The sequence below is a fragment of the Saccoglossus kowalevskii genome, chromosome 10 (genome assembly GCF_978046115.1).
Source record: "Saccoglossus kowalevskii chromosome 10, keSacKowa6.1, whole genome shotgun sequence".
Taxonomy (NCBI): domain Eukaryota; kingdom Metazoa; phylum Hemichordata; class Enteropneusta; family Harrimaniidae; genus Saccoglossus; species Saccoglossus kowalevskii.
In genome coordinates, this window is record NC_140650.1 from 24109355 (window position 1) to 24136661 (window position 27307).

At 37.7% G+C, this 27307-nt stretch overlaps 1 protein-coding gene across 2 annotated transcripts in view; it reads right to left on the reverse strand.

Annotated features, from left to right (window-relative positions):
• Positions 1-6370: 6370 nt before the first annotated feature.
• Positions 6371-27307, reverse strand: part of LOC100368723 (uncharacterized) — an 83935-nt gene continuing 62998 nt past the window's right edge. For both annotated transcript variants that reach the window (XM_078008508.2, XM_085504408.1), the window contains exon 3: positions 6371-9188. In XM_078008508.2, the coding sequence (XP_077864634.1) occupies positions 7963-9188 (1226 nt within the window). In that variant the 3' untranslated portion in view covers positions 6371-7962. The remainder of the gene's footprint in view (positions 9189-27307) is intronic.

A 27307-nucleotide genomic window follows, 5' to 3' on the forward strand; every position in this document is an offset into this window, starting at 1 on the left:
GTCTACAACGTGTCGGTAACTTGGAATTATTGTTTATATACAGTTATACGAAGGTGCTACCTGCGACAACTGTGATGATTTATATTTAAAGCGGGAGGGTCGTCACCTGCGCACGCGCGGGAATTGAGTCCCGAGCGACGATAACAACACATGCTAAAAACGCAAAGGCTCATGGGTAGAAGCTTGTTTGTAAACAATGACATGCTATTGCCATCTGACGCATGCGCAGGTGACGACTCCCCCGCTTTAAGCTATATCACAGTGCCGATATGAATGCAGCATATATTTTTTGGATAAAAATTATGATTTTTCCCCCGAGATGCATGTTTTATAAATATGTTTTTACACGTAATCAGTGTTATTATATATGTTTAGTTTTACGCCCCAATTTAATGTCCCGTTTCAGTTTTTCCGGAAGTAAGGGAAGCCGGGATAAGTTCATTCCTAGCTATGACTCATTTACTTGTTTGTTATTATTAAATAACGTGAATTGCTGCGTACAATCTGTTTCGAAATGTGCGTCAAGGTAACCATAGCAACCACCCATGTACCATTCTGCTAAAGTAATTAATATGACGACAATTCCTTTGGGACGTAACTGGCCCCTGGAGTTGCTGAGCTGCTGAATTGTGATAGGTTCATCAGAGCGACGTTTGCAGCCCGAGGACTGACGACATACAGCATGTATCCGTAGATTGAACCATTGTGTGCTCGAGCCATTAATTTTCATCCTGCATTCATGTCATAAACACACACACACTTACGTATGGCTGACTGTAACGGAATAACGAATGTACTCAAGTTTAGACTAGGACAATGCTACAAAACCAAAAGTTTTTCCCCCCATCCCTTTAAAAACGAGATAAGGTATCCCTAGTTTTTACTTGAAACTTTCAATTTAATTCATCCAAAATGTTGGAATACTTCCGTGTCAATAATCCATAATAACCACGATTTCCATTACGCCACATTAATACGATGATGAGTTTAAAATGCAATCTACCGTGCGATTCGAATGTCATCAAAGTAGGCTTAAACAGCATTCAATCTTATATTCAATGCACCCGGAACCACGTTTTTTTTAATACATCGAACAGTAGTTGAATAACCCACAACACAACTCACAGCCGAATACATACATTCAATGCGCTATAAAATATATATATACATCGCTTTAGTTATGCACATTTAAATAATTGAATAATATACCTTTCGCTTTGAGTAAGCAAACAAAACATTTAATGATTGCTAAAAAAAAATACTTATCAGAAGAACCTTGAAAGTTGTCAAACCCGATGAAGACGGTTATGAAGATGATTGGCAGTGGCAACAACCTGGCAAGGATGAGTCTTGTCTGAAAGAGAAGCAAGCTTCTATGAGGACCATTGTAAAACGATAAATTGACAGGCACGTCAGCTATTCCCACGAAGACATTTAGTTTCTTTGACTAATTCAAGTGGTAGCTATATATTCTAATAAATTGGACCTCGCAAGTAAAATCGAAACTGTCATAAATCGAGAAGAAAACATTTTAATGACATAATGGTGGGGAGACTCCAGCCAGCGCCTGACAACATTAAATTAACAAGTTCCGATCGCAAGTCTTATCCCAATGACAATAGATTATCATGATTTCTGTCACATACGTACTGTTTTGTGCTGGAGACTTAGGCAGAAATAAATTGCTTCACTAATTATAGTGAGAGTGAACACTATCCAGTCCTGGTTCAATATGAGTTCTACATCATACTATAATGAGAGATTATTACGAGGATACCTCAAAGTAAGCACAAAGACAGTACATCGGGTGTATCGATCAACGCGCAGCGTAGGTCGATGCGACGGTGTATTGTCTGAGTGCATACTTTGAGGTATCCTCGTAATAACCGTATTATTACACATCTTTTCATTCCAAGGATACATCATGGGAATACCGAAAAAAAGTTTAGAACAGAATCAGTGAACTTCTTTGTGTGGATTCCGGTCAAACCCTGGTGGCAGCCATATTGTTTTTATTATTAGAGGACGCTTACGCGCGTAATCATTCCATATTTGGAACTCGCATTTCCTTATATGGTAGGATAAAAATACTGCAAAATTACGGCACGCATACTGCTCAGACATCTCAGTTTTCTTTATTACGTCAACAGTAAAAATGTTGTTTAATTTGTGAAATATTATATATATATAATACTAATAATACATAATATATACCAATATTGTAATTATTCAAAGTGTTGAATATTTCAATTAAATTCGGATTAGATTATACGATCAAATAGTTTCTTTAAATATTGCAGCGAATATATCGGTTGTGACTACAAACTGTTACATTGCACCACAAACTGCTGCACCACCCCACACATCATTTCAATGCTTCGCAATACTACACTACACTACACTACACTACACTACACTACACTACACTACACTACACTACACTACACTACACTACACTACACTACACTACACTACACTGCTCTGCACTGCACTGCACTGCACTGCACTGCACTGCCCTGCGCTACGCTACGCTACGCTACGCTACGCTACGCTACGCTACGCTACGCTACGCTACGCTACGCTACGCTACCCTACGCCACGCCACGCTACGCTACGCTACGCCACGCCACGCCACGCCACGCCACGCAACACAACATTACGCTACATTACGCTACGCTACGCTACGCCACGCCACGGTACGCCACGCCACGCCACGCCACGCCACGCCACGCCACGCTACACTACACTAAATTACACTACAATACATTTTGCATTGAAATCAGGTTACACATAAATCGACGTTTGCGGGGGAAACAGAAAATTACGGTGCAATTCACATGGAACACTTCAATCAGTTAGCCTGGCAAGTCAACTACAACACAACCCTGAAAACGCGCCAGCTTCAACTGAACGGCGTCTAACATTAAATAATCGTACAGCAACATCATCAAACTCGCGAAAAAAAAAATCATCTTGTTAAGTAGATATGTTGTCACTGGTATCAGTTGAACGTGTCCTCATATACGGGATAGATGTCCACACATGTGACCTCAACTACACTATTGCTATCGCTCTTGCGATGCAGAGGGAATTTCATTCCGAGTATTCACACGGCGTTGTTATATCTTTCTCCCTGTACAGCAATACGTAACCTCTCTCCCAGTTTTTTTAGAGCAGCAAATAAATAATATTTTTTTCGACTGAATGGAAAGTGTAAATATTATCACACATCATTTATCTTCAGCATTATATTTTGTTGTATTCTCAATTTTGAGCTGCCATGCTTTATGAAAATAATAGAATACCTGTTATGGTATTCTTACTCAGTAAATTGACTCTGTATATTTGCGTACAGATGGGTCTTGATTAGATGTAGCGATTGCACACCGTCTTCTGTTATTTGGTTGTTTGCCTAATCTTATATAAAGAAAAGAGTATGTCATTTATTCATGGGCAATAGGTAAATATTCAGCTTACTACAATGAAGAGATATACTTACTGTAGTACGGCACATTTCTTTTGTCTACGTTTGCTCAACTGCCACAATGTACACTTAATCCTGTACACGTGTGCGATTATTTCTATTGTATATATTATATATGATTTGAACCTTTTAAATCATGCCTGAATAACAGTTTCTTGTCGCCAGATGTTGCCAGTTTCAAAATGGTGTACGCTGTACAGCCGCAGCAAGGTGTGATTTAGATTTATTTAACGGGGACCGCATTTTGCAAGATGTATGGTAATATGAAGAACCCATACCACTACAAGTGCAGACGTATCTCTCTCTGATTAATAAAGCCGTACTTTCAACGTATACGTAGAAACATTAATATACTTTTATGCTTCGATATTGAAACGGAGTTTAGATTGGATGAGCGTAGGCTAACCAGGGCAATTCTTATGTGGGATTCCGCCCTGAACGCTACAATCTAATTTTCGGTACTGAGGAATATAGATATTGCTATATCGCGGTTAAAGTTCAGAGGTGATTATGAAACTAAATAGTTGCAATCGAAAAATAACATACAAATTTCGTATACATCATCTAACCGAAAAAAAAACAAAAAAATACTTTAATTACATAATTATGTTAAATACTACTATTATAATGCGTAAATTCGTTTCCATACTAGTTGTGGTGTTTCACGAGGAAAGTGGGTATTGTTCATAGCAACAACAACAATGGCGACGCTCTAATACCTCAATACGCCGAGTAGGCTATGACTTGTTGCCATGGGAACTGACTGCTCATATTATCCCTATAGCGGTCAGCGAGGATGATTCTACCATGGTCAGGTTTTCATGTTCATGGGCAAAGGTATTGGTCGTCATATGAGCTGTATTGTTGATCGCAGGTCTGTGTTGTGTTATTGGAGAGGCAAAGTCATATGTGCCAACTTCTATCATTTTGTCGAAGTTTTAATTGAATTATTATTAATAAACATACACTCGAATCTTTCCACATGCAAACTGAATCCGATGTCATATTTATAGAGAGCTCAACTATTCAGATATTTTGTGTATCATTATTATACTAATAACATAGTTGAACTCTGGTGACCTTGCCCTTTGTTATATAATATAATTCCCTTTAACATAGTTTGTTTCAATATAAATATACATTGTCATAATTAATTTTGAATACAAAAAAGTTTTGGGGTTGAACTAACAGTGGGGAATCAGTCTACCGAATGTCCTTTAAAGATGTAAATATCTTACAAAAACATTGGTGCCTTATTTGTTTAATTATTTTAAGGGACATAATTTCCAGCTTTATTCAAAGTAATTCAGATATTTTAGTATAAAAACAAATGCCTCATTGCAAAAGAAAAGTGCTGCATTTAGACGTGCATAGATTCATAAAACATGCAAGATAACAGAAAATCTTAGCTGGCTTTTGTCCAAGTATTTTGTACAGGTGTCTGTCACAAATTAATGATTCACTGAGACAAATATGAACTGCCTCATTGTGTGACTACTGTATTATATGAAAAGTAAAAAAAAAAACACCCTTTATGAATAGCTATCATGTTGCAAGCTCTGCTTCAAATAGTTAGTTGGTGTCCAGTGGAGGGAGAAGTAAACAGTACTGTTGCCTCCTGAGAACCTACATCTTCAAACACTGCAATCTTTGAAGTGCGTTTTTAAACCAGTATTATAAAAACTCTATCATTCTGTTCTAATAGCTGAAACATATTCCTGTGAGTTTTCATTTGTCGAATGAACTGTTTGTCAAATACAGAATACATATATTTTAGAACAATTTTCTTTTTAAAATGTGGATGAAATGTTTTGCTTTTTATGTATTTTTTATGTATTGTTTTTGATTTGATAACTTTGAACTAAACAGATTTTCTATTAGCTTCAGATCTTGATCAAAGTTTGGCACCCAGTTCATAGGAGTGCTTATATTGATTTTCTGACATCTTGTTTTCTGTAAAGATTTATTGGTAGGTTTGCAAATGTGTATCAGACTGTGCAATCTCTCCATGAGTTGGTTTTGAAACCCAGTAAGGGATTCTGAGATACATTACCAAGGATATTATTACAAGATAACTCATTTGCTTCATTGAACACATACAACAATGCATATTTCCACTGAGATCAGTGACCTTTGATGTGTATCACCAGTGATCAGTCAAGTAGAAACAGTCGAAATATTTTATCAGTTTTTCTCAATTTTTGCATGATATTTTCATACAGGACATCTGTTGTTCAAACTCAGGGAAGACTTTATACTGATGAACAAGGTGACCAAGTTTGATGAAGTTTGGAATAGAATTAGTAAAGTTATCATGCACACAATAACAATTATTAACGACGACGACAACTACGACGACGACGACGACGACGACGACAACGCCGGACAAAATCTTTCCCTTAATATACCTTTCCCTTCCATCTTTGATGGTACGGGCAAGGTAATAACTGCTTCTAATGTTATTTAAGTAAAAGTTTGAATCTCTCGTAAAATTACAATTTGCACTCATAGTCATAATCACACGTATGCACGAAACGCTTAGATCAACTAATACTAAATAATGAGCCAATTTTATTGCTTCAGTTTGATAATCTGCACCGTGGACAACATACAATGACACATTCTAAATGCCAAGGTGTAAACAAATCTGCTAATCGTAAATGTCAAACCTCACTGGCATTTACCTAAGCCGATGTGGCGACCTGCAACTCGCGTTGAAGGGTCGCTCTAAATAGTCAGGGCGAGGCTGTTGAAATATTATAATACATGTGCTGTTTCGAATTCCAATATTAGGCTGCCATGTCTCCGAGCCGAATCGCTTATATCTCATTAAGGTGTGTACATGTATACCGGCTGTTGTATAGAAATATAACAATACGTACATCATTCAACCAGTAAAAACGTTTATTTATTAATGAAAGCATGTCCAATTTTTCGAAAATATAGCAATATCAGTAACAAGAGGAAATCGCACAAACGCAATCGATTTTGTTTCCAATACGTGCTAGTAGTATGTAAAGCTTTTTTTGTGAACTGATAGTTGGCATCGTTAAACTTAGCTTACTTACTCCGCCAACGGTGTAAAATTACCAGCATACCACCGTCGGATTTGGGATAAGAAAATGGGTTCGAATATATATATATTGTTTACTGAACGTACACACTAACAGCGTCGAGTAGTTTCGTGTATAAAACCAGCGTACTATTTCAATTGATCGCATTGTTATCTACTCACATGTATACGTACACCATGCATATAACAATAATTTGAATAATTACTTCAATTGGTAATTATATCACTATCTGATGTTTTGAAACTGAAACTTCTCTGTAAATATCACGTAAATGCTAACAAAATCTTCATTGTGTATATTAAGTACGTTTTGTATCGTAAACGTGAATACACGGTCGCCATCTTTTGTGTAAACTTCACACTTTGACTTCCGATCTATGGAGATCCTCCAAATAGCTTGTAAATGACAGGGCACATATTACGCCCCCTAGTATATTCAATTGTTCTCTTAACAAAGATGAGAATATCGGTTTTTTTGAACGTTTGTTTGTACTGTCATCACAGGTTCATGTCTAGAGTTTACGTTCTACCTACATTTTGCAGTCACTTCAGCTTTGGCGGTTCTACCTTTTGTTGATTAGCAACACTTCGATGCACAGTTAACGCGCAACGGTGTTTATACAATCATCACTCACTGAGAATCATTATTGTTATCATTTATATAATAACTTTTCAAAATATGCTTCGTGCGCTAGTTATCGGTTCTGGACGGAATATACGATCGTATTTTGGCCTATGGACAGAAATGCCATCCAATAGGCCTTGACGCAAATGGTCGCCGAAATCTCGTTGAAAGGGAGAACGCAACGAGGCTTGCCCTCAAACGTGTTTAATTCACTCTCGCCATCGCGTTCACTGTTTATCTGGCTTATAAAAACTTGGTATTTTGACGGGATGTCTGTGACGGGAGGGAATGGAACACTTTTTGGGGCAAAAACTGACCCATTAGACCTTTCGCTCTCAATGAGATCTAGGCGGCCATTCATGTCTAGAGACTATCGAAGACCTGGACTTGAAAATAGTGACTGCAGGAGAATGTGGGACATGTCCTAGGGCATGACGAACATGGCAGTTATATGTTTATAAATTAAACAAAATGGCATCATATCCGAATTGTTAAATAAGGACAGCAACAATGCCACAACCATGCATGCTATGTGAAACAATAAAGTGCGCATTCAACTGGAAGAAGTGTGGCACACTTATGAGGTAATATAATTTGGCTGTGACGCACAGTTATTAGTTTCAGTGAAACAAAAGTGTCCATGAATGTTTCACGGGTAAAGCAGCGTCATAGGTGGCATTGAATGATTGGATAAAGGAAGATAATTTTAAAAAGAAATCTAATTAATATAGGAATCTGTCAAAACTGAAAGGGATGGTCATAACATAGCAGGTTGTGGCGCTATTGTAATTTGGAAAGTTTTTGACTCATAGCAACCATCGATGTTTGGTTGTGATCTATGACTAACGACTGATGTGGTTTTTCCTCGACAACATTGCGGTTTTGGTAGGACGAAAATGCACAGTTAGATTGTTCACATTTGCAGGTAGATAGGGAAGACTGCGTCACGTTCTTGTTTCTTCTCAGTAAGCATTCGTTCAAAAAGTCCAATGACAACAGACTGTCCGTCGTCTGTACCCCAGCGTCAGTGTGGGTTGTCTGTCCATGGATGTGTGGCAGTTCTCTCCTCACTGGGCTACGCCTAGGTTCTCGACTTGAAATGGTAAGTGGGATATCGCCTTCTTCTACGATTTGCAAAGAAAACACACTCTCCCTGGATTTATTCAGACTCAGGCTATCATTACACGTGTCTGTCGTTTCACTATCGAGGGATGACATTCGCTCCCAGATCGCCAAATGTGGGCGTTCATGTCCACGTGTCGGAGTCAGATGTATTGGTTTAGACGAACTGTCTTTTTTTGGCTGAAGGCCGTTGCCATCTGCGGAGGGCTCATTAGCTTTCTTGAATTTTGTCTTACATGCACTACAAAGTTCATACTCTAACGAAGGATCACCTACAGGTGAAGTTTGGTTTACTTCTTTCTCTACAAATATCTCGTCTATGACGTCTGTATTGGAAACTACATGGTCATCATCCTGCGACTCGCGGGATTTGACGTCATCCTCCCGAATAGCACTCATCAAAAGCTTTTGAGACTCGGAATTACAGTTTTCATCGCCCGTAATCGTGACGATGTTCATATTGGTCTGCTTAAATCTGTTCTCGAAATGACCATGTTGCCTCAGTTCCTCTTTTAGTCCCTCGATGCTTCGTGAATTTTCACTGGAGGGGCTCGGTGTGGCTGGGGTCACTGAAATCTCTGTCAATTCATAACCACTTGTACTAGTTTTGCGAAACCGCCGGTTGGTGGCGCCCCTTGTGCCATTAATACTGTTTTGATATTGAATAAGGTTTTTACCGGAGGTTCGTAGATAATGGTCGCGATACATCAAGCGGCGCTTCCGTCGTCCATATTGGCATGTGAGGATTCTCTTGAAGGCTCTTTTAAACGATCTGTTCGATAGCGCGTAAATAATGGGATTCAGGCAGCTATTGCAATATCCTAACCAGAATGCTATTTTAAAAACCAACTCCGGTGGGAAGCACGATTTTCCGCAGATGGAAGCTGAAATGTAAACAGAAAATAGTTTGTTAACGAGATTGTTGATTTGAACTTTAACTTTTGAACTGTGAAATATATATTTTACAGTGCAGCAATACAAGTAAGACAATACTTTCCAAAACGTCCGAATAGCTCCAATTCTAATCTTAACCTATGAGTAGTGGTAGTGGGAGAGGGGGTGGTGGTATTTTTCTGGCTGATGTAAATTGTGATTGCAGTTTACGTTTGTTGATTAATAGTTTTTATTGTAGAATTATTCTTTCCGAATCTATCTTCTTCTAAAATGTTTCTAATGGGCACTCCCTTATCACAAGTGTAATATTGCAGTAATTATTTATTTATTTTATTTATTTATTTATTCAAGACACTGTTCAACGGGCAAACCCATTAACAGAACTAGAAAAAAATAAACAATTATAATGTTCTATTTAGCATGTATTTATATATATATAACATCACGTATAAAATAGTAAATAGTTATAGGCCCCGGCATGTTCATAGCGAATGCGTGATGTTATCTTGATCGTTGATTGTTCGTACCCATGTTTCCTCAGACACCATGCATCACGAAACACTCATTGTGGACGAATCCTTGTTTCCAAGTCAACGTGTATCTGTGAAGCACTTAAAGTGTAGTACAATGCAGTATACAAATTGGTATGTCGTGACGCGCGTGCTTAATGCTTTCTCGAGTCGATTTCATTTCTGTGTAGACACTGAATACACTCAATGTAACGAGATAATACGGAAAAAACAAACATACATTACTAGTGTACAGTATCAGTGGGAATTGGTTGTGTTACATTCAAAACATCTAGCAGTCAACTGAACAGAGCCGGTGGAGTGGTCACGTGGTTTACATTCACATATGTTGTCAAGTGAGCCCTTCCCTACCCTGTATGTGTTATGCGAAGAAAGGCAACATTTTATGGCAAATTTGTATATGCGAAAAAATCTGTCAACAAATATTGGCTGAATAATGTGTATTTAAAATAAATTGTTGTCACAATCTTCTAAAGGTAGTACCGTGATCAGTCAAGTATTAAATTATATTATTCATTGTTATGTATGTGATGACGTGTCGTGTTACGATGTTATCACGTACATTGCATGTGATGAAAAGCTCTGTGTCAATGCGATTACGTCATTTGATGTGATGACGTCTTTTTTTGCAATGTGATTTTGTGCATTTAATGAGACGACGTCCCGTGTTACAATATGATTACTTATATATGGCGTGAGCTGCTGACAAGCTATGTTTCAATATAATTACGTCATTTAATGTGACGACATCTTCTTTTGCAATGTGATTACGTGCGTTTAATGTATACAATTGTATGTGACGGCGTTTTCTGTTACAGTTTGAGTGCGTTATACCATAGACCATTAACCATGGTTACATGTGCTTTACATTTACTTAACATACTCTTCAACTTCTGTATAGAACATTCGGGGTATATATCAAATGATAACCTTTGACATAGACCATTCATGTAACAGTGCTTGAGTGACGTCACTTATTTGGCGTATTTTTTCTCAACGGAATCGTGTGCAATTAGCATTTCGTGAAAAACAATATATTAGTGTATTAGTAATTTGGATAAATATTTCAAGGGCGCGCGCGTTTCGGTCAATACGGGCCACATGGGATCCATGCAGCATATACAACGCGTTTGCAAAACGAAGCACGAGAAATATAACAGGCTAACTTGAAAACATTTACCATAACCCCGATCCGTGCCGACGTTCTGCCTTATTTACAATATCGCATTTTATTGCACGCATCAGACGCGCATGAGCAACACAGGTGCAGCGATTATTTAAAGCGGGGGAGCGCATGCGTCAGATGGCCACAGCGTGTCATTGTTTACAAACAAGCTTCTACCCATGAACCTTTGCGTTTTTAGCTTGTGTTGTTATCGTCGCTTGGGACTCAATTCCCGCGCGTGCGCAGGTGACGACCCTCTCGCTTTAACTAGTTATAAATGAGCGTGTTTATGTAGACATGTGTGACCAAAACCTATGCGCAAAGGGCTGCGACGCGACTCAACAAACAAACAAACAAACAGCAAACAAACAAACAGACGGACGTTGAATGAGATATGATTGCGGTGTGGGTATATACATGGACGTACTAGTACTTGTATGTCCATGGTATATATAACGCCACAGTCGACGTGGTCGCATGCGAGGAAGACGTGTACAGTACGTTTGTATATATATACTCACATGGAATTAGATCACGTACTGTGTGGTGAATGTGGCACTAAAAACATTAAATTGCTATTCACATTGGAGTACAACGTGACGAATGAGAACAATTACTGTGAGACCCCGAAACGGATCAGAAATTACAACCCGGTGTCTCAAATCACTAAGGTCAAGTTGGAAATTATTTCACATTGATTTTTTAAATACACCCCAGGGAAGATCCTTATACGTTCAACAATATCAGAATAAACACTTCTGTGTGTGTTTCTATGTATTTGTCGAACCGCGTGATGTATGCCTTGAAACTGGTAGTCGTATATTTCTTATCCTGCAAAGCAAAAACGCCAAGTAGAGAGAATAACACTGCACACACGATCACGTCAACAGAAAACTTCAATTCCATAAGTGCAATGACATCGATGAAAAGTGCAAGGCTTGGGAACAGTGACTTGTCAAAACGTTTATTCATTTAATGAAAACATGTGGAGTGCCCTCCAACGAACAACTCACGATCGACAGCGAGTTTTTATTTGATCTATTGATGAAGACGTCAAGCCCCTAGTATATGTTGTTAGTTCCACAGTCTAACGTGTATTGTGTAGGTGGACTCTAATTGGTAACTTTGGACAGCACGGTTTTTTGTTTGGAACTCGTGGTTTAATTAATGGCGATACCTAGCATGTCAATTTCAGCACTTAACGATGTTTTACCTGACAACCTAATCTTCGCTATGTTGTTCTTCAAGTTGGCTGAAATCCCAATAATGAGAAAGTACATGAACTAGTGTTACCGAAACCCATAGCAACAAAACACACAGACACAATGGCATTCGATAAGTGAAATATAGCATTAGAAATAATCTTACTGCACTTCAGTATCCCAGAATGCACAGCGGATACATTTATCGCTTTTTCAACGACCTACTCATTATCCCGTGAATGTTCTCGTTACATGTTTCTTGAGACTGCACAGAGTCCTTGATACCCCCACTAACGAGATGTTAGCGGCATCATCAATTTCGACAGTGCAAATCTATGATAATTTTCAAATATATAAGTGATTGAACCACATTTAGTATTGTTCTAAAGGCTTAGCAACAGTTGGAAGGTGTTTTAATTTCCTGTTGTTGCACTTGGTGATGTGTCTTAATAATTCCACCGCTGCCATCAATGTAATGCACTGCTTAGTCGACAATAGACATTACATTGAAATGGTCGTAACCACTCCATCTTGTTTTGTGTGACGATTGCGCACCTGGGTTTCATTTGAACAAGTCGGGTTGCCATAGCAATGTGCTTCCATCCTAATGTTATTTAAGGATGTCTGTCAAGAGTTGCAGCAATTTCCACTATATATATTAAAGGTATTGCATTGCAGATTTATAAAAAAAATAATTAAATCTTCACAACGAATAACTAAAGTTACTTCCCCCTTACAACTGGGAATTCTATTCACATGTTTGGTGAAATATCACTTTTTAAGATGTATATTACGTTTTCTATGTCCATGCCATTATTGGTGACGTGAATTCATTTATGATATATACATCGATTTCTTTGAAGGCAAATATCACAAAGAACTACTTATTTGTCTGGAGACCCTGGGGCGCTTATTTGCACTGCTCACACAGCAGCATGTGCAGACCAAAAATATTTCATATCCTGAATGCACAGATTTCTTTTATTTTCTTTGAAATAATAACATCTCTACAGCATGTAGCACTTTCAAATACACTTATTGTAATTAAAGAAACAAATTGCTGTGGTTTTAGCAATTTTTTAGACAACTGTACACTTTGCAATTTCTGATTCGCATTGCAGTTTATAATAGTTTAGCTTATATCATGCGACGGTTTGGTCTACGTGCACACTCTGTGTAAAGGTGGCGGATTTGTTTCGTTTCGTTAGGCCCTTGCCAAATGATAAGATGTACGCAACTGACTTTCTCAAATAAAAGAATAAAGTGCAAGTAAATGAGGTAAGTTGTACAGATCTATATACACACATTTCAGACGACAGCCAGATAACCTTTTCTTAAAGGCGAATGACTCAAGTGGCTCAATTACCGAAAAATAATACTGAGTTTAACAATGTTCACGCTTTGTGATAACCGTTTTAATAATGTAAACGCTAAGTAGAAATAATAAAATGCGATCGAATACTTTTCAACAAAATGGTATTGATTTTAATGATTTTTTAAAATGTTATATGCCATTTAATGTTTTATTGTGGCATAAAATTAAAGTTGGGCGGGGAGGAAGGACTGTGCAACTTTTAGATCATTCTAAAAGAATGGAAATAGGGGATAAATAATGATATGACTATAGTAATGTCATCACCATAGTAATATCACCATCAGCGGCAATAACAGCAACAAACTGATTACAATTCGATGTAGGCAGACCTTTATAATATGGTTTCACACATAATCAAGCCATTTAAAGGAAATGTTCAGGCTTTCAAATAAGTTTGTAGAATTTACCGGTGAATATTGAGCAGCACAATACCACTACCAGCATAACACTCAATAACAGCAGTGACATCGCCAGTAGCAATGTAACCATCATCAGCAATACACTACAAACAACGATACATCACAAACAGCAGTTCCATCATCCACTGCAATACCATCGCTAGCAATATCATCACCAGCAATACACCAAAACAGCAATACACCACAAACAGCAATACACCACAAACAACAATACACCACAAACAGTAATACACCACAAACAGCAATACACCACAAACAGCAATACACCACAAACAGCAATACACCACAAACAGAAATTTCATCACCAATAACAGTGTAATCAATAGCATCAATGCCATTACCAACATCAATACAAACTGTAGGGATTGCATTACTGTTATTATTGTCATTGTTCTTGGTACTTTAGCGATTGCATTGGTGTTAGTCTTGGCATTGTTCTTGGTGTTTTAGTGATTGCATTGCTGCTAGTATTGGCATTGTTCTTGGTACTTTAGTGATTGAATTGCTGTTAGTCTTGGCATTGTTCTTGGTACTGTAATTATTGCATTGCTGTTAGTCTTGGCATTGTTCTTGGTACTGTAATGATTGCATTGCTGTTAGTCTTGGCATTGTTCTTGGTACTGTAATGATTGCATTGCTGTTAGTCTTGGCATTGTTCTTGGTACTTTAGTGATTGCATTGCTGTTAGTCTTGGCATTGTTCTTGGTACTGTAATTATTGCATTACTATTAGTCTTGGCATTGTTCTTGGTACTGTAATGATTGCATTGCTGTTAGTCTTGGCATTGTTCTTGGTGCTTTAGTGATTGCATTGCTGTTAGTATTGGCATTGTTCTTGGTACTGTAATTATTGCATTACTGTTAGTCTTGGCATTGTTCTTGGTACTGTAATGATTGCATTGCTGTTAGTCTTGGCATTGTTCTTGGTACTGTAATTATTGCCTTACTGTTAGTCTTGGCATTGTTCTTGGTACTGTAATGATTGCATTGCTGTTAGTCTTGGCATTGTTCTTGATGCTTTAGTGATTGCATTGCTGTTAGTCTTGGCATTGTTCTTGGTGCTTTAGTGATTGCATTGCTGTTAGTCTTGGCATTGTTCTTGGTACTGTAATTATTGCATTACTGTTAGTCTTGGCATTGTTCTTGGTACTGTAATGATTGCATTGCTGTTAGTCTTGGCATTGTTCTTGGTACTTTAGTGATTGCATTGCTGTTAGTCTTGGCATTGTTCTTGGTACTGTAATTATTGCATTACTGTTAGTCTTGGCATTGTTCTTGGTACTGTAATGATTGCATTGCTGTTAGTCTTGGCATTGTTCTTGGTGCTTTAGTGATTGCATTGCTGTTAGTATTGGCATTGTTCTTGGTACTGTAATTATTGCATTGCTGTTAATCTTGACATTGTTCTTGGTACTATAATTATTAGTATTGGCATTATTCTTGGTGCTGTAGTGATTGCAGTGCTATTAGTATTGGCATTGTTCTTGGTGATGTAGTGATTGAGGTGCAGTTGGTTATGTCACTGTCGTTGTTTGGTGTTATCGTGATGGCATTGCTTTATATACTACCAACATCAATCATGTTATCTACACAGTTGTCAGCATTTTCACTAAGCAGAATGTCATTGCCAATAGGAATATAATCAAGTTACCAGTATGTGAAATGAGGCCAGTATATAACACCAATACGTCAACATATACAATGAATATTCAACAGAAATATGTCACCACGGGACGCAGGCTAAAACATGATGGTGCAACGCAAGGAAGTCATCTGTTGTAGCGATAAATTAAAAGACGACTCATCGCCAACCAGGTACAAATTGGTTTTCGCACTAATTATTGCATTGCTGTTAGTCTTGGCATTGTTCTTGGTATTGTAATGATTGCATTGCTGTTAGTCTTGGCATTGTTCTTGGTACTTCAGTGATTGCATTGCTGTTAGTCTTGCATTATTCTTGGTACTGTAATTATTGCATTGCTGTTAGTCTTGGCATTGTTCTTGGTACTATAATTATTGCATTGCTGTTAGTCTTGGCATTGTTCTTGGTACTTTAGTGATTGCATTGCTGTTAGTCTTGGCATTGTTCTTGGTACTGTAATTATTGCATTGCTGTTAGTCTTGGCATTGTTCTTGGTACTTTAGTGATTGCATTGCTGTTAGTCTTGGCATTGTTCTTGGTACTGTAATGATTGCATTGCTGTTAGTCTTGGCATTGTTCTTGGTACTTTAGTGATTGCATTGCTCTTAGTCTTGGCATTGTTCTTGGTACTGTAATTATTGCATTGCTGTTAGTCTTGGCATTGTTCTTGGTACTTTAGTGATTGCATTGCTGTTAGTCTTGGCATTGTTCTTGGTACTTTACTGATTGCATTACTGTTAGTCTTGGCATTGTTCTTGGTACTGTAATGATTGCATTGCTGTTAGTCTTGGCATTGTTCTTGGTACTGTAATTATTGCATTGCTGTTAGTCTTGGCATTGTTCTTGGTACTTTAGTGATTGCATTGCTGTTAGTCTTGGCATTGTTCTTGGTACTGTAATTATTGCATTGCTGTTAGTCTTGGCATTGTTCTTGGTACTGTAATTATTGCATTGCTGTTAGTCTTGGCATTGTTCTTGGTACTTTAGTGATTGCATTGCTGTTAGTCTTGGCATTGTTCTTGGTACTTTAGTGATTGCATTGCTGTTAGTATTGGCATTGTTCTTGGTACTGTAATTATTGCATTGGTGGTAGTCTTGGCATTGTTCTTGGTACTGTAATTATTGCATTGCTGTTAGTCTTGGCATTGTTCTTGGTACTTTAGTGATTGCATTGCTGTTAGTCTTGGCATTGTTCTTGGTACTGTAATTATTGCATTGCTGTTAGTCTTGGCATTGTTCTTGGTACTTTAGTGATTGCATTGCTGTTAGTCTTGGCATTGTTCTTGGTACTGTAATGATTGCATTGCTGTTAGTCTTGGCATTGTTCTTGGTACTTTAGTGATTGCATTGCTGTTAGTCTTGGCATTGTTCTTGGTACTGTAATGATTGCATTGCTGTTAGTCTTGGCATTGTTCTTGGTACTGTAATTATTGCATTGCTGTTAGTCTTGGCATTGTTCTTGGTACTTTAGTGATTGCATTGCTGTTAGTCTTGGCATTGTTCTTGGTACTGTAATTATTGCATTGCTGTTAGTCTTGGCATTGTTCTTGGTACTGTAATTATTGCATTGCTGTTAGTCTTGGCATTGTTCTTGGTACTTTAGTGATTGCATTGCTGTTAGTCTTGGCATTGTTCTTGGTACTTTAGTGATTGCATTGCTGTTAGTATTGGCATTGTTCTTGGTACTGTAATTATTGCATTGGTGGTAGTCTTGGCATTGTTCTTGGTACTGTAATTATTGCATTGCTGTTAGTCTTGGCATTGTTCTTGGTACTTTAGTGATTGCATTGCTGTTAGTCTTGGCATTGTTCTTGGTACTGTAATTATTGCATTGCTGTTAGTCTTGGCATTGTTCTTGGTACTTTAGTGATTGCATTGCTGTTAGTCTTGGCATTGTTCTTGGTACTGTAATGATTGCATTGCTGTTAGTCTTGGCATTGTTCTTGGTACTTTAGTGATTGCATTGCTCTTAGTCTTGGCATTGTTCTTGGTACTGTAATTATTGCATTGCTGTTAGTCTTGGCATTGTTCTTGGTACTTTAGTGATTGCATTGCTGTTAGTCTTGGCATTGTTCTTGGTACTTTACTGATTGTATTACTGTTAGTCTTGGCATTGTTCTTGGTACTGTAATGATTGCATTGCTGTTAGTCTCTGCATTGTTCTTGGTACTTTAGTGATTGCATTGCTGTTAGTCTTGGCATTGTTCTTGGTACTGTAATGATTGCATTGCTGTTAGTCTTGGCATTGTTCTTGGTACTGTAATTATTGCATTGCTGTTAGTCTTGGCATTGTTCTTGGTACTTTAGTGATTGCATTGCTGTTAGTCTTGGCATTGTTCTTGGTACTTTACTGATTGCATTACTGTTAGTCTTGGCATTGTTCTTGGTACTGTAATGATTGCATTGCTGTTAGTCTCTGCATTGTTCTTGGTACTTTAGTGATTGTATTGCTGTTAGTCTTGGCATTGTTCTTGGTACTGTAATGATTGCATTGCTGTTAGTCTTGGCATTGTTCTTGGTACTGTAATTATTGCATTGCTGTTAGTCTTGGCATTGTTCTTGGTACTGTAATTATTGCATTGCTGTTAGTCTTGGCATTGTTCTTGGTACTGTAATTATTGCATTGCTGTTAGTCTTGGCATTGTTCTTGGTACTTTAGTGATTGCATTGCTGTTAGTCTTGGCATTGTTCTTGGTACTTTAGTGATTGCATTGCTGTTAGTATTGGGATTGTTCTTGGTACTGTAATTATTGCATTGGTGGTAGTCTTGGCATTGTTCTTGGTACTGTAATTATTGCATTGCTGTTAGTCTTGGCATTGTTCTTGGTACTTTAGTGATTGCATTGCTGTTAGTCTTGGCATTGTTCTTGGTACTTTAGTGATTGCATTGCTGTTAGTATTGGGATTGTTCTTGGTACTGTAATTATTGCATTGGTGGTAGTCTTGGCATTGTTCTTGGTACTGTAATTATTGCATTGCTGTTAGTCTTGGCATTGTTCTTGGTACTTTAGTGATTGCATTGCTGTTAGTATTGGCATTGTTCTTGGTACTGTAATTATTGCATTGGTGGTAGTCTTGGCATTGTTCTTGGTACTGTAATTATTGCATTGCTGTTAGTCTTGGCATTGTTCTTGGTACTGTAATGATTGCATTGCTGTTAGTCTTGGCATTGTTCTTGGTACTTTAGTGATTGCATTGCTGTTAGTCTTGGCATTGTTCTTGGTACTTTAGTGATTGCATTGTTGTTAGTCTTGGCATTGTTCTTGGTACTTTAGTGATTGCAGTGCTGTTATTATTAGCATTGTTCTTGGTGCTGTAGTGATTGTATTGCTGTTAGTATTGGCATTATTCTTGGTGCTGTAGTGATTGCAGTGCTATTAGTATTGGCATTGTTCTTGGTGATGTAGTGATTGAGGTGCAGTTGGTTATGTCACTGTCGTTGTTTGGTGTTATCGTGATGGCATTGCTTTATATACTACCAACATCAATCATGTTATCTACACAGTTGTCAGCATTTTCACTAAGCAGAATGTCATTGCCAATAGGAATATAATCAAGTTACCAGTATGTGAAATGAGGCCAGTATATAACACCAATACGTCAACATATACAATGAATATTCAACAGAAATATGTCACCACGGGACGCAGGCTAAAACATGATGGTGCAACGCAAGGAAGTCATCTGTTGTAGCGATAAATTAAAAGACGACTCATCGCCAACCAGGTACAAATTGGTTTTCGCACTATTTCAATTGGACGTTAAGACTCCCTCGTTGGGGGAAATAAATGCTCCGATGTACTGCTGGGATTGAGTGGGTGTACTTAAGTAAAAAACACGACACACACGAGTTCTTCAAGTTGTTGCCTCGAAGGCAGATAAAATATCATTCATCGTGAAAAAGAAACACAGATGGCGGTGGCGCGTTTGATCTCCACTTCAAAGCTTAGCGGGCAGAGCAATGTGTTGCCCTTAGAGATAGTGGCACATTTTCCCCCAAAATTGTTCGCAAAGATCTCGTGATATGAATGTTTGGCCAATTCACGACAACGATATTTATCAAATTGAGCGAGGTATGTATATATATATAAAAACAGTCAAAATCATTACAATTATACGTGACCTGCTAACACGATTCTATAAGTGTAAATTGTTGAATACAACTGAACCATGAAGGGTAAATTATATTTTCTAGTGTCGACAACTAGTTGATATACGCTTCGTTATGCGTGAATGCGCAAACGCAGAAATAAAAGTTCATACTCTTTTGCATGAACAACTACTCTATCGAGGAATCCTTTGTCCCTGTCCTTGTGAGAGTAATCACTCGAATTTTGACAGGCAATCTTTGTTGTCTAGTATATTTACAACTTTTCAGCTGTGAATTGTGACAGGTTTGCTATTATTATAATACTAATTACTCCTCATCCAACTTGAGTAGGCTTAAATGGGTAATTATGAAGCCATTAAATTATAATAATACTATTTGATCTAATTAGAATGTTTGCCAGAAAATCAATGCCGGTCAAATGTCATCTGTACTTTCCACGCATTACCAACTGCTAGAGTTCACGTTTAGAGTTCAGAACATATGTTTTTAATTGTCTTTCTTCACGGAAGACTCCCGTAGGACGGCATGCATTTAGCGCCATAAGAAAGTCTTTTATTCGATTTTTAAGACCACATAATTTTATTGTTGGCAATGGTAACCTGTTTCACCTACTATCTCAGTATCTGTAGCAAGTATCCCATATCGATATTCATTAACTATAGCGAATAAATCATCTCCGTACTCACTATATGGGACGAATAACTTGTTTTGCTGCTCAGTCCCTGTAGCGAATAACTCATATCGCTGCTAACAGTCTGTAGCGAATATCTCATCTCGATACTCACTATATGGTACGAAAACTTGTTGTGTGCTCAGTTCCTGTAGCTACTCATTGTAGCCAATAACTCATCTCAATACTCACTATTTGTGACGAATAACTCAACTCGATGCTCAGACCTCACTAACTACGTCCAATATTGCTCAATTCGATGTTCACATCTTGCGGCAAATACAACTCATCTCACTGTCTATGACGAATAATAGTTGTCTATACTAAATATCTACGAGCAATATAAGTACCCAATATCTGTAACGAACAACCAACTTGGCTGCTGACTATCAGTTGCGAATATAACTCAACTCGATGTTCACTATCTGTGGCGAATATAACTGATTTCGCTGCTTACTATCTGTGGCGAATATAACTCAACTCGCCGCTCACTATCTGTGGCGAATATAACTCAACTCGCTGTTCACTATCTGTGGCGAATATAACTCAACTCGATGCTCACTATCTGTGGCGAATATAACTCATCTCGCTGTTCACTATTTGTGGCGAATATCTCATCTCGATAGTTATTATCGGTGACGAACAACTGATCTCGCTGCTCACTGTATGTGGTGAAGATAACTCAACTCGCTGTTCACTATCTGTGGCGAATATAACTCATCTCGATGTTCATTATCTGTGGCGAATATAACTCAACTCGATGCTCACTATCTGTGGCGAATATAACTCAACTCGCTGTTCACTATCTGTGGCGAATATAACTCGTCTCGCTGTTCATTATCTGTGGCGAATATAACACAACTTGATGCTCACTATCTGCGGCGAATATAACTCAACTCTCTGTTCACTATCTGTGGCGAATATAACTCATCACGCTGATCACTATATGTGGCAAATATAACTTAACTCAATGTTCACTATCTGTGGCGAATATATCACTATCTGTGGCGAATATAACTCGTCATGCTGTTCACTATCTGTGGCGAATATAACTCATCTTGCTGATCAATATCTGTGGTAAATATAACTCATCTCTCTGTTCACTATCTGCGGCGAGTATAACTCATCTCACTGTTCACTTTCTGTGGCGAGTATAACTCATCTTGCTGCTCACTATCACTATATGTGGGAATATAACTCATCTCGGTACTCACTTCACTATTCACTATGGATCGTGTTTTGATAATAAACACACTTCGCATGTCTCACATTAATGGAATACAGTACCAAACTTATGGTTTGATCGGGATTTTCTTTTTCTGCACACCCTACGATGGATGACAATTATCGTGCGACTAACTAGACTAATCACAACAAAAGCAATAAAATAATCTTCATCGCAGTTAGGCGATGCGAGTGGCGCGTCCATGCTATATGAATGAAAACAAATTAGATATAATTGCGAGAATACATGAATATTCAAAATTGAATAAATCTGTACAGGCACGTTCATTTCAATTCTACTTCATATCTAGTGAAGAAATAATCTTTGGATATCTATGTGGTTTGACTTGACTGAGCTTCAGAAATCGCTAAAGTAACTTTAGATCATACTATGTCAGCGAATTAGTTCCTAATCAGTAGGATTCGACGTATAACGGAATTGAGTTTGTTTTCACGTAGCGTTACTTTCGTAATTAATACTACAACCACGGTAGCCAATAGCAACGGACAGCATAAAAGCCTATCGTGATGAATATGGGCATTCATATTTTTCCAATATCACCTTTACGGTTCAAAGTGCAATTTCCAGTAGTCAAGGGCAACACAATTTTCTCGTTAGAAATATTTCCAGCTGAATTATAGATACATTTTACACTTTCCGCGGATTATAGTTTGATAGTTGTATCGACTTACTATGTTGTATACACCTTGTATTGTGAAAGTACCGTCTGCACACATATACGACATCAACCAACATTTGAGACTTCGCCATTAATACTCGAGTGCGAGTTTGCGTGAGATATTTGACACCAAAATTAATTCCTCTCGGGTACTGTTACATAAAAGACTTAGTAGCTGTCTGTAGTCCTTTCAGACAGGTGGATTTTTGTTATATTTTAGAAGGATGCGTTTCTAAATTACCGTAAGAAGATTTAGTTTTTTTTTATTTCATTAGCTTGCATGTGTACCGGAAATATGTGTATTCCAAAAGATGGCGAGTTACTGTGAGTGGATCTCCATAATCCGTAACTCACAGGCAGGTGTAGATGCGACTAATGTCCAAATGAAACTTGTTTTTTTCTCTTTTTTTAATCAAATAAAAAATATGTATTACCCAGTATGCCTGAAGAAACTAGTGCATCATGGCTCTAATTTCCGCTCGACAAAAACTCCCGAAAGATACCCAGTCGTTAAAATTAAAAAAGAAAAATCCTCAGACGCATGCACCTTCGTATGTAACTTGGCGTGAGGTTTGGCGAGTCATTCACATATCAAGGTTATGCATTTTTGCGAATGAGCGACCTTCTCTTCGACTTTTCATACTTAAATTGACGTTTCCTTATTTTGTGTTCGTTCCCTGGCAGCGTGAACACGCCATTCACAAGGGACAACCGTAACCGATGCCGCATAAGCAATATTACGACAAATTTATATATTTGATAATTATCAAAACTATGATCATGGAAATCACTGGTTCGACCAAATGTCAGCACTCTTATCTCATAGATCTATGTTTCGAAATTAATGACGTAAGCTTCTTCGGAGCAGAGATACTGATATACGAGGTTACCCCTCCTAGCCATGATTTTGCCAGAATTATGGTAGACATACTACGATGGATGAAATCATCTTGCTATGAGATTGCGATATGTAGCAGTAGGACTACATTGCCATTTGAATACGTACTTAAGGAGTATGGCTCGATTTCTGAATAAAAGCCGCTAATAATAGATCCCAATCCGTTGCCCCCAAGACAAACTTATATAATGCTATAACAGACGGAAATCCGTTTCCTTGAAAACCACTCTTGGTGCAGCATAACGTCACAATACAATAGAGCACACACTGAATCAATTGAGTAAACTAAATGTTGTTGCCTGTTTCTCTTGGTGAATAGGGTTTAATGGTGTTGAGTTGGTTAGCTGCAATAATTCAGGAACACACACATTCTATGTTCTGCTTAGATATTGCAAGTCTAATTGGCATGGGTAGATAGCATATTCAGAATAAAGTGTTTGGGTTATAGAAAACCATTGTGTGTTCAGTGAACTGAAAAGATACATATGAATACGACTCTTGTAAAATTCAATAACAGACGACATCCCGGTAGGTCATTCATTTTCTAAAGTAGGGAAACAGTGTGTGCACATTCTTAGTGTGTAATAACCACGATAACAGTACTGTACCCTAACATAGGGCTTCACTTGATTTGTTATCAACGTTGGAAAAGTAACGATCAAGTAGTCGTCTTCGTATCTTGCTCTGTGATATATGCTATTACCTCATAATGATTTGAAAGCGCTGAAGAGTGGATGCTCACAAAACAAACTGGTCATTTCGCAGATTCAATCTTCAAGATTATTTACTGTAATCTTAATCTCTTTCGACAAGTGTTACTTCTATTTGACAGAAAGGTCAAAGGTCATCCTCGATCGAATTCACTGTTAAAATCAAACATTACTGCTAAAGGCTGAATTTTATGGTGTTTGAATAAATGTCAGTTGCGAAAATGCGTTATTATTTTCAGGTTCCCGACATGGATGAAATAAGTGTTTGTGTTATATAAATCTGGTCAGCCTATATTAATTCTTGGAAAACAAAGTGTTTAAACACTGCATGACATCACGACCTCGCATATAGAAATCATCTAACATTCTAAAAATAGTTTCTTCCGCTTCTTAACGAATTTTATGATTATGTTTCAGTCACATGCTACGTGATTTTGTTTCTTTTCCTCTCCTCTTAAATTTACAACATAAACAATGCAGACCCAGGTTATCTCGAATAACCTTCATTTAACCCGGAACACTCACAAATGCCACTTTGTCTGTCGAAATGTTTTCATTGATCCGACTCAATCCATTTGATTGTACGTGTAAGTTACTTGAGTACTGACATATAATTGTCAACGTTGACCTGATGTCAGGGACGTCGTGAGTAATTACAGCTTTGTGACTTGGATGCAGTCGTTTCCCACGCGATGGCGATGATGTTATTGGTGACAACTGACAGTCAGGTAGACTAGTGTATCTTAATTCCATGGTTAATTCATACCGCATATGTAGCGACCAATAAACTACACATCAATTCGACGAGAAGTGACTTTAATCGTAAACTGTTCGACGATCAATAGACCGTACAGCTCATTGTCAACCGAATCAAAACAGATATAGTTTGATTCAATATAAAATTAAATAAAAACGATGTTTTTTTTTCCCGACACACGCACGCTGCTTGTCGACGTATATTTCTAGCATTGCTTGACCAAACATGAGAATGACTGAACAATACGGCATTCAATAAATAAGGGGAATCAAAATGGGAAAGGAAATTCGTGTTGCAAGGATCTACTTTGAAAAAAAAGTAAATTGTGAGCTAACTTATTTTATGAAAAAAATTATCTTCAAAAGATGTGTAGGGCAACAACAAATTTGATGACCAAAAATATTATAAATCAAACCGTACACGAACACATGAGTCCAAATAATGCCCTATCTGAATGCATGTCGCTTCTTTGATTTTTGGTATTTTTTGGCCAACACTCATTATATAGAATAAACAGTCATGCTTGTGATAATGGCGAGTATTACACGTATGGGCGTAACATGAACTACACTGGACACAGTTCTTGGCGTTTTAAATTACAGACTATGTTAAATTATACTGTGCAGTGTCAACATTTCATTTACCCAGTCAATATCAATGTCAAATGGTGAAACAAAATGACAGGCATCAGTAAATCATAAAGAAAAGTGACAAATGTGAATGAAATGGGCCATCGCGGGGAACAGTTGATGTCCTTTTGACATTTGGTGATTGGAATTTTGTGGGTCGAAAATTAATATTATTAAGTATTCTAATACAATCTTGAAATGAGTCTGAGAACCGATGTCGGATGAATAGTTGAACGAAACTCAAAACCTTTCGATGGCGACTACAAACATAGACACATGAAAAAAAACAGGAATGTTTTCCAAAGATATATATTCACAATTTATCCCAGATGCAAATAGCAGTATGGTGTCAAACGTATTACGTTAACTCTAGTTAGTACCTTCCATGGCATATATGTACAACTCTGTAAACTTCATACGACGTGTACACCACGCTATTTTACACATAACCGTGACATATACATACACAAAAGTGTTAGCGGTTTGGTGTACTTTTCAGATAGAAAATTATACAAAAAAAACACCCGAATCAGAGAAACAAAACCAAGCTGCAACGAATTAACGTTCTGGATGTGTTCGTAGTTGGTGCTATTAACACACATGATCAGATTCCCTTGAAGTTTACACTGTGGTTTTGTTTCATGCTGTTCACAAAATCCGGATATTAAAAACACAGATCAAACATCCAGGAAAATGCTAAATTTCGTACCGTTACATGGGAAAATGATGCAAAATTAAAACATAAGATGGGTGAGTGGCAAAAATACGTAAAGTTGATGACACATTCATCTAAGTAGTATAGTGATTTGGTTTCGCTTTCATATTCAGTAATTATTAATAACTCCAATGTCATTGGTATTAAATTGAATGTAGTAAATACGTGAATAGAATTTTCTATACCAAAATTGCATACATGCACATGTCTTCATGGCGTATAGATTGTTTAATTTTGTATTATAATTATAATTGTGTCAAATATGAAACGATAACATATTGAGAGCCAGATACACGTATGCTACTTACGATAGTGTACATTTTTTTATTGATAAAAAATATCGGTAGAGGTGACATATATCAACAAATGTCGAACAAAGGGCACGAACGTATACACGAAATAAGTGTCTTGTGTTTAAGCTGGCCCCCATTTATCAAATGGTTGGTCCCTTTATTTCATACATGAGTAACTAATTAAGAAGCAAACATTCAATTAACAATCGGGATTCTTAGCAAATCCATGTAACGACGATTTTATCGTGATAACAGTATTCCCGCTTCACCGGCACGTCTTGCTCGTCAGCGCATAAATTAGGCCGACTGGAGAACAGACAGACAAAAAAGCACCTCCCGTTCAGACGGAAATTGGTAGCTTGCTGCCAGAACACATATCCATGTCAGACAGTTGACGAGGTTGTTAGAAGTGACATATTTTCACCGAGATAATAAACACAAGCAAAAGTACCGGATGAAGAAAAACATGAGGTTTCCGGGACAGTGGGGTTGTCAAAGTAACCTAATTGATCACTGACGATATCAACTCATCGCGATGCGTAGACGCAATTTCCAGTTGTCGCCATTCTAGCTTTGATAGGAGACGGCACGAAGTTGTTCAAGTGTTGTTGCTGTGTATGTGAACAGTTCATAGATAATTTCTCATACACAATAGAAACCGATTTGGGGAAAGATTGCTCACGTAATTTTCGACACACTGTTATTTCGTTTCTAGCGCTGTGCTGTACTACTGGAATTCCCCTAATGGATACATGTTATATACACGTATGTGTCCGGGTGTCAACGTACGGTCAACGTTTCCACAGCTGATTGCGATCGTGCTGGTACTGATCAGTGAGCAACATTTTTTATCAAAACAATGGCATGATAGTTGGCAAAAAATGTAAACAAAATGACGTCATAGTGCACTGGTCTCAACAACCAATAGCACATGTCGTTACGTATGTCAGATTCGTGTTGACCACCAGGTGCATCACAACGTCGTCCTCACTGCGTACCCTAATGAAAGTAGGGATAGTGTTATTAGCAGCATTCCTGTCTAATTTACCACATCTAGTATGTGCATATATGGATTCTGATATGGAACGAG